This window comes from Hemitrygon akajei, chromosome 1 (genome assembly GCF_048418815.1).
Source record: "Hemitrygon akajei chromosome 1, sHemAka1.3, whole genome shotgun sequence".
Classification (NCBI taxonomy): Eukaryota; Metazoa; Chordata; class Chondrichthyes; order Myliobatiformes; family Dasyatidae; genus Hemitrygon; species Hemitrygon akajei.
This window is the reverse complement of record NC_133124.1, coordinates 70,986,669-70,996,520: the sequence shown is the minus strand read 5'-3', so window position 1 is coordinate 70,996,520 and position 9,852 is coordinate 70,986,669. Positions and strand designations below refer to the sequence as shown.

The 9,852-nt window shown below is 42.3% G+C and overlaps 1 protein-coding gene across 1 annotated transcript; it reads left to right on the top strand.

Moving 5' to 3' along the window:
* Positions 1–2,758: 2,758 nt before the first annotated feature.
* LOC140727648 (uncharacterized) lies at positions 2,759–8,221 on the top strand. Its single transcript, XM_073045269.1, has 2 exons — positions 2,759–2,797; positions 6,496–8,221. The coding sequence occupies exons 1-2, from the start codon at positions 2,789–2,791 to the stop codon at positions 7,732–7,734; spliced, it is 1,248 nt and encodes a 415-aa protein (XP_072901370.1). The 5' UTR covers positions 2,759–2,788; the 3' UTR covers positions 7,735–8,221.
* Positions 8,222–9,852: the final 1,631 nt, after the last annotated feature.

Here is a 9,852-nt window from a genome sequence, read left to right as displayed (position 1 = left end):
GAAAAACTTCTGGATCCTCTCCAATGCTAGCATAACCTTACTTAGATGGGGCTTCCACTTCTATTGTGTGAAGAATATTCCAAGTACGGTCCAACCAATGCCTTATACACACTCAGCATTTCATCCCTGTTTTTATATTCTAGTCCTCTTGAAATCAATGCCAACAATGTATTTACCTTCCTTACCACCAACTGCAAATTAACTTCTAGAGAATCCTGCATGAGGACTCCCAAGTCCCTTTGCACCTCTGATTTTTGAATTTGCTCTGTTTAGAATAGTCTACATCTTCATTCCTTTTACCAAAGTGCATGTCCATACACTTCTCTACACTGTATTCCATCTGCCACTTCTTTGCCTATTCTCCTAATCTGTTTTAAGTCCTTCTGCAGCCTCCCAGCTTCCTCAACACTGCTTACCCCTCCCATCTTTCCATCGTCAACAAACTTAGCCACAAAGCCATCAACTCCATCATCTAAATCATTGACAATGACCTTAACGTGAAAGGAAATAGTTCCAAAACCAGCCCCTGCAGAATATCACTACTCACAGGCAACCAACCAGAAAAATGCACCCTTTATTCCCACCCTTTGCCTCCTGCTAATCAACCAATATTCTATCCATGCCAGTATCTTTCCTGTAATACCATGGGCTCTTATCCTGTTCAGCAGCTTCACATACAGCATACACATACACATAAAGATCTTATGAAAATCCAAGTATACAACATTCACCAACACTCTCCTTTGTCTATCCTGCCTATTTATTTTATTGGCCTTCTCACAAGTGACAACTTATAATAAATGGCCTTTCTTTGTTCTCGTGAATCAAAGCAGTTCAGCCAGATCAGCTAGTTGCTAAGCTAAGGTTACCTCAAGTCACCAACACAAGTTATCCTAATCATAAACCCACATGTGCTATTTTACCGAAGACCATCTCATAAATAACTTACTTGAAAATCTCTAGTTTAACAGACTATCAATAGAGGTATCATTGTGTCCACTTTTAAGTTCTTTGATCTAGTTATTCCTGAGCAAAACAAGTTCACAAAATGAAGGTTCCAGTTCAGTCTCACAAAATGTCAACCTCCATTCCTTCCGCCACGTCAGGAACAAAGTCATTTAGTTTGCCTTCTTCCACTGTCCTTGACTCATTCCAGTTAGATGTTTTCTTCCATATTTTAATTCCTTCATGGGCAACAGAGCCATTAAGCAGCATTGCTAACTTAAATAAGCTTCAAGACCTTGCCTTCAATACTTCCTTGTGCAATTGGATCCTTGATTTCCTCACTGCAGATCCTAGTCAGTTCAGATTGACAACATCTCTTCCATCATCACTATCAGCACAGGTGCACTACAAGGCTGTGTGCTTAGCCCTCTACTCTACTCACTTTATGATTAAGCACAGCTTCAATGCCATAATCAAGTTTGCTGATGATGCCACTGTCGTAGGCCAAATCAGCATATAGGAGGGAGATTGAAAACCTGGCTGACTGGTGCCATTAACAACAACCACCTATGACACAATGTCAGCAAGACTGAGGAGCTGATTATTAACAGGAGGAGGAAACCAGAGGTCTATGGGCCAATCCTCATCAGGGGATCAAAGGTGGAGAGGGTCAGCAACTTTACATTCCTCAGTGTTATCTTTTTGGAAGACCTGTCCTAGATCCAGCACACAAGTGCAATTACAAAAAAGTGCTTCTACTTCCTTTGAGGTTTACGAAGGTTCAACATGATATCTAAAACTTTGACAAACTTCTGAAGATGTCTAGTAAAGTGACTGGCTGCATCACAGCCTGGTATGGAAGCATCAATGCCCTTGAATGGAAAATCCTCAAAAAAGCAGTGGATATGGCCCAGTCCATCACAGGTAAAGCCCTTCCCACCATTGAGAACATGAAGCATTATTGCAGGAAAACAGGATCCATCAGCAGGGACCCCTAGTACCCAGGTTATGGGTCTCTTCTCACTGCTGTCATCAGGACTCACACCAGAATCAGACTTATTATGACCAGCATGTGCCGTGAAATTTAACTTAGCAGCAGCAGTTCAATGCAATACATGATAATACAGAAAGAAAAATACATCAATTACAGTATGTATATTGCATAGATTAAAAAGTGCAAAAACAGCAATAGCATATATATTTTTTTTAAAGTGAACCACCGGGTACAGCAATAGTTATTATCCCTCAACCATCAGGCTCTTGAATCATAGGGAATAACTTCACGGCTCATTGTAGAAATATTTCCATAACCTGTGGACTCACTTTCAAGAACTCTTCATCTCATGATCTCAATATTTATTGCTTATTTACTTATTATTATTTCTTTTTGTATTTGCACAGTTTATTGTCTTTTGCACACTGGTTGAACACCCAAATTGGAGTTGTCTTTCATTAATTCTATTATGGACTTGTTGAGTATGCCCACAAGAAAATGAATCTCAGGGTTGTATATGGTGACATATATGTACTTTGATAATAAATTCACTTTGAACTTGTGGCACAGTGCTGCCCAGTTATAAACACTAAATGCTGGGAGTTAATGAAGCTAAGTTCTAAGGAATAGAGTCCAGAGCTCAGGTATTCCTATCACAGTTTTAGCAGAAGTAACCAGAATTTTCTCCCCTCTAAACAAGTCAGCAGCCCCAGCTCCTGATCTTTGCCAAGCCTGTGGTTTTGACCTTCTGTGAAATATAGTTAGCAAATAGACTCTGTCAACAACTGATTGCAGCAAGGCAAGCACGGGGAAATAATGCACTTTGTGCCTTTTGTGTTGCAGCAAGCGATGACACTGGTAAGTGCTGGTGAATTTAGACATGAAGTCATTATGTAATACAGCACAGAATACAGATTTAATATGTATTGTGCCTTGAAATATTGGTTTTACTCATGTAAACTAATTCTGCAAGTGACCCATAAGATAACTTGCAACTGCAGATTTTCACTTTTTTTGTAATTTACTTTCATACCTCCTTGTGCAATATATATGGTTTTCGGTCTCCTTAGTGTTTGAGTAAGCATATCATGCTGACAGTAAAAGTCCGATACTCCAATGCATTTGTGTCTTACAGAGATGAGTTTTTTTTTAGCCAGAGGGGAGTGAATCTGTGGAATTCGTTATCACAGATAGCTATGAAGACCAAGTCACTGGGTATATTTAAAGTGGAGGTTGATAAGTGTTTAATTCATAAGGGCATCAAAGGTTAAGGAAGAAGGCAGGAATATAAAATTGAAAGGGAAAATAAATCAGCTATGTTTGAATGTTGGAGCAGACTTGATGGGCCAAATGGCCTAATTGTACTCCCGATGTAATACGGTTTTACAGACTTTTGGTCTTGTTAGATTAGCAGATTTTCTGGACTATTGGATGCTTTTCATTCCAATCCACTTTTAATTTTTTTTCCAGAAGTTACAGAGAATTTTAATGAATTTTCCAGGAAACAATAATTTAAAAGGGAGCGTGAGATCCAGGGACCCAGTAAGTCCAAAGGGAGCATAGAATCAGAGCTCTGGTGAATGGGAGAGAGCAGGGACCAGGTCTCTGGTGAATGGGAACCATTCACCAGTGATTGGCAGGAAATAGGAGTCAGGGTGGGGGCAATGTGTCTGGTGAGTGGAGGGGAGTGGGGACCAAGTCCCTGGTGAATGGAATGGAGAGAGGACCAGATCTTTGGTGAGTCGGATGCCAAACATCAGAATTTCCTACTGGTCTGATGGTGGATTGTCAGAGATAAACCATAGTGTGTGAGATATACCACAAACACCAGATACTGGGCTCTGCACATTTTCAAACAAAAGGCATTTTGTATATGGATGAGATATTACATCACAGCCTTTAAGTGACTGGTGAGGCAACACGTGGAGTATTATGTATAGGGTGGTCACCCTGTTATAGGAAAGATGTGATTAGATTGAAGAGTGCAGAGAAGATTTATGAGGATGTTGCCAGGACTAGAGGGCCTAAGTTGTAGGGAGAGGTTGGTCATGCTAGGTGTTTATTCCTTGGAACATAGGAGAATTGTCAGAGTAGAACAGCACAGAAACAGGTCCTTCAGCCTACCAAGTCCATGCTGAACTATAAATCTGCCCAGTCCCATCAACCTGCACCTGAACCATAGCCCTCCATACCCCTCCCATCCACGTACTTATCCAAATTTCTTTTAAATGCTAAAAACAAATCCACATCCTGCACTTCTGCTGGCACTAGTTCCACATTCTCACCATCCCCAAGTGAAGAAGTTCCCCCTCATGGTCCCCTTAAATATTTCACCATTCAACTTTAACCTGCAATCTCTCGTTCTACTCTCACTCAACCGCAGTGGAAAAAGCATGCTTGCATTTACCTATCAATACCCTCTGTATAATTTGATATGCCTCTATCAAATCTCTTCTCATTCATCTATGCTTGAGATGCACCTTACAGAAATTGTTTAAAATCATGACAGGCATAGATAAGGTGGATGGTGACTATCTTTTCCCCAAGGTAGGGGAGTCCAAAACTACGGGACATAGGTTTAGGGGAAAAATTAAAAAGTGACCAGAGGGGCAACATTTTCACCTGGAGGATGCTGAGTAAATGAAACGAACTGCCAGAGGAAGTGGTTGAAGCAGGTAATTTGTTTAAGAAGCACTTGGACAAGTACATGGAGGGTTGGGGCTTAGAGGGATAAGTGACAAAAAAAGGAAATTGGGACGAGCTGCGTGGGCACCATAGACTGGTTAAGCCAAAGCATCTGTGTACGTGCTATGACTCTTATAATTGTAAAGTGTACCAAAACTAGCAACTACTTATACAGTTTTAATCAGTGCAATTAATTGAAAAACTCATTTTAGACATCATTAATTTTATATCCAATTCCAGCTTTGCCCCTTCTCCTCCAAGGTTAGATTCATTTCTGATTACTGATTTGGGCACACCCATACAATACCACTGTGATAGGTCTGATGCACCCCCTTTAAGAGAAACTTTACCTACGTACACTCAGTAGTCATTTTATTAGGTACTCCTTTTCATCAGCCAATCATGTGGCAGCAACTCAATGCATCAATGCATGCAGTCATGGTCAAGAGGTTCAGTTCATGTTCAGACCAAATGTCAGAATGGGGAAAAAATGGGATCTAAGGGACTTTGACTGCGGAATGATTGTTAGTGCCAGTGTGGTATAAGCATCTTAGAAACTGATGATCTCCTGGGATTTTTATGTGTAACAGTCTCTAGAGTTTACAGAGAATAGTGCAAAAATACATCGTGAACTGCAATTCTGTGGGCAAAAATGTCTTGTTAATGAGAGAGGTCACAGGAGAATGTCCACATTGGTTCAAACTGACAGGAAAGCGACAGTACCTCGTGTTAAAACAGTGGTATGCATATTAGCACTTCTGAATGCACAACATGTCAAAATTGGAAGTGGAAGGGCTACAGAAGCAGAAGACCACACCGGTTCCACTCTGTACTTAATAAAGTGGCCACTAACAGTATTTACAGGTATATCATTTTCAAATTAAAACACTGCCATCTAGAGGCAGCAGCTCCACTATCTCTGCCCCTCTGCTGCCTAGAAGGCTGTTTTCACTGGAGTGACCAGGAATGAATTTCTCCCCTGTAAATAAGTCTATGCTAGATATTCTCCATCCCTGTGTTGCCCACCAGTGTCAGAAGATCTCCACAGAGCAGGTGGATACCATTTGCTCCCTCTCCAGAGACACTCTGGCACGGACAAATGAGAAACAGGACAAGTCAGCTCAAGTGGAACCTCCGACAGCCTGCTGCTTGGAAAAGTGAATGGCTACCTTGGCCAGATCCAGGAGCAGATCAGCAAGTTAGCTGCATGACTGACTCAACCCCTGTTTACATCAGGCATGTGTCCATGAGGGCAGGTAGACCCAATGTAGATCATGCACTTTTGTATCTAATGTAACACTGGAAAGGTGACTACTGAAGAAACCAGACTGTGAGAAAACACTTTAGGCCTAAAGATTCTAAAGAGAGGTGCATGCTTTGTTTGTCTGAAGGGTTGAGAAGTTCATCAACCACAGCTGGGCTCCTGACTTAAAACATGCACTGTTCATTTCCTGCCACAGACACTGCTCAGATTTCAGATTAATTAATTTATCCCATGTACTGTATATCACAACATACAATAAAAAGCATCATTTGTGTTAACAACCAACACACCCAAGGATGTGCTGGGAGTAGCCTGTAAGTGTCGCTACACATACTGGCACCAACATCGCATTCCCACAATGTACAGCAAAACAACACAAGCAACAACAGCAGCAGCAGCAAAACAAGTTCCTTTCCTTCCTCCCTCCCACTCACACAGACAAGCCTCCAAACTGCTGAGTTCCTCCAGCAATTTGTTTGTTGCTCCAAATCCCAACATCTACTCCCTTTTGTGTCTCCAGACTGAAAAAGCATCACCAATGTTTTGCCTGAAACCAGCTGTTGCTAGGGAGCTGTGTGTAATGAGCTTATTTTTCTCTGTCATGTAGGCAACCATGGACAAACTTATACACGTCCTCCTGCTCCTCCTGAACACAGGATTCCTCTCTGCCTGTCCCAAAAAATGTTCCTGCTATTCTAAAGCAGTTGACTGCCGCAGTGTCTCTCTGCTGAATTTTCCACCTGACATTGACCATGGAACAGAAACATTATACCTGGATGAAAACTCTTTGATCAGAATCCCTCAGAATGCTTTTAAAAACATCACAAACCTAAGCTACCTTGGTTTATCAAGAAATCACCTCCTCCTTCACAACTACACGTTTGATTTTCTGCTTGAACTCCAAGCTTTGGACCTGTCTGCCAACCACCTGTTGGAGATACAAGTGGACCTGTTTGGAAACCTTCCAAAGCTCACCTGGTTAAACCTGGCCAATAACAAATTTAATACTCTCCCTGTGATGTGGCGTCACGAGAAACTGACTTACTTAGATTTATCCAACAATGAACTCATGGTGCTCCAGAGAACATTCAACAACTTCCCTCGGCTGGACACCCTGCTTCTCAACAATAACAGACTGCAAACACTCCCATCAACACTGTTCCACCCATTACATCTCCTCGATGTTCTGGACTTGTCGAACAATCAGCTGAGCTCCCTGCCTCTCCAACTCTTCAAGAACCAACACAATCTGACCGATCTGCGTCTGGACAACAACAAGTTAAAGAATTTCATGGCATCTTTGTTCAGCCATCAGGGTAATTTACAGTACCTAACCATCTCTGGGAACCTCATTACTAGTCTCTCACCTCCTATATTTGCTAACTTGACCAGACTATTGATGCTTGACTTATCCAACAACTCATTGACCTGTCTACCAAAAAACCTCATCTCTGGTCTGGAAGCACTGCAAACATTGAAGCTCTCTGATAATCTTATTAATGAACTGAAGAGTGAAACATTCAGACATAACCCTAACCTAACATTCCTACACCTGGACAACAACCAGCTCAGCAGCCTTCCAGTATTTGAAGGACTAACACATCTGGAAGAACTGACTTGTTCTTTTAATAAGCTCATTGGCTTTCCAAGAGGATTTGCTGAGAATCTCCTAAAGTTGAAGTGTCTGCTGGTCACCAACAACCTCATTAGCCAATGGCACCCTGAGATGTTCCAAAATATTACCTCGGTCCTCCTGAGGGACAATCCAATCTGTTTCAAGGCAGTGGCAGCACCTGTCCAATCCACACACATCGACTGCAGGAAGAAGCAGTGCTCCTCAGTGTGAAATGGAAATAACTTAGATAAAGATGTCAGTGATTTACTAATGCGTGGAACTTACTGGGTGGGCACTAACTGGTGAGATTTAAGAGAAGTTATTAAATTCCATCCATATACTGTATAGGTTCAGTTTAATATCCACCTCCCCCAACATTTCACAAATCCTTTTGGTTGGTGCGGCATGGTAGCACGGTGTTTAGCTTACCTCTTTACCATGCCAGTGATCAGAAGACTGGGGTTCAATTCCCACAGTCGTCTGTAAGGAGTTTGTACGTTTTCACTGCGACCACATGCATTTCCTCCAAGTGATCTGGCTTCTTCCCACATTCCAAAGACATAGGGGTTAGATGTTGTGGACATGCTATGTTGGCACCGGAAGTATGCTGACACATGTGGGCTGTCCCCAGCACATCCTCACACTGTACAGGTCATTGACAAAACAATTCAACAATGTTTCGATATACAAAATAAAGTTAATCTTTACTCTTTAAGAATTAGAGAAGTAATAGACTTTTTTTGCAAAGGGACTGTCCAAAATGAAAAAAAAAATTCTACAGCATCATGAAGGAGTCCCAGCTACATTCTGTCAACCAACTCATCTGATTAGAGATATAATTTGGTTACAAAGGCTGCATGGGACAGTGGGGGCAACTACAGCAAAACCTTATGTTCATGGGTCACCTTCATGGGAGGGCCAGGGATCACATTTAGGGGGAGTGAGGCCAGTGACCCTGGGCTGTGAGCTAAATTTTAGAAAAGGCAGAGTGAAAGGTTTGACACAACGAACTCAGAGACCATTTAGATCTGGGGATGATCAGAAAATCTGAAACGAAAGAGCAAGGAAGTTGAGGATGGCTGGAGCACACATGGTACAAAGGGTCATCCACACCTTCACTTCCAAAGCCTTTCCATTTTAGGGTCTGACCAAGGGGGAAAGAGATCTGATGGCTCCAGGGTCCCAGAAGAGGGGAAATAGTGAAGATGGCAAATAGCTTCATAAGGGAAAGGGAACTGGGGGTCAGGTGGTCAGGGGAGAGAATGATGGGAGGAAGCTGGTGGTCAGTGGGGAAGGAGCCAGAGGTTGGTGGAGAGATACTGAGGAAGACCCATCATGGGGCTGAAGGCTTTATGTAAAGTCCCTGCCTCAACCCCCATGGTTTGGCACTGAGGGATGGATGGGTCAGGGCTTTCTGCATTGGGAACTATTTCTTGCACTGTATTGCTGCCACAAAACAGTAAACTTCACATTATCTGAGTCAGTAATGCTGAACCAGATTCTGGTTCTGACAGACTTTCATTGCTGACTTCATTAGGCTTACTTTGTGATGAAAAACTGTATGTCGCTCCTGTACACAATGCTGCGGAACGAGAAAGGTATGAACTCGGCACTGCTGTGACCTTTTATCTCCCTCCCTGATGATCATGGGCCCTGAGTCAATCCAGGAGGGTCAGTACTCTGAGGGTTTGTCAACAGCAGGTCAATTCCTGCCCAAGGCCAGAGGCTCAGAGCCACACAGCATAGGAGCAGACCCTTCGGCCCAATTTGTCCATGCTGACCAAGTTATCTTTCTAAGCTAGTTTCATTTGCCTGTCCATATTCCCTCTAATCCTGTCCTGTGCACGTATCTGTCCAAGTGTCTTCTAAACATTGTAATTATAACCACTCTAGCAGCTTTTCACCCTTTGTGTGAAAAATTTACCCATCGGATCCCTTTAACTCTTTTCCCTCTCACTTTAAACCTCTGCCCTCTAGTTTTAAACTCCCCTAGCCCGTGTCTCATTGTGTAGATCAGACTGCAATATACCAAGTGCCATTGAATTTCTGAGCACAAGCAACAGTTCATTGACTCTGCATGGCTACCACTGGTTCACTGGAACCTATTTAAAGTCAACAGCTCCTTACAGATACATAAGATAGAGGCAGGAAAGTTGTTTCTACTGCTATGTGAGACTAGAACTAAAGGACGTAGTCTCAAGATTTGGAGGAGTGGAATTAGGATAAAGCTACCAAATTAAATTTATTTAACACAAAGCTGGATAGATTTTTGCATAACAGGGGAATTAAGAGTTGTGGGGAAAAGGCAGGTAGGTGGAGATGAGTCCTTAGCCAGATCAGCCATGATCT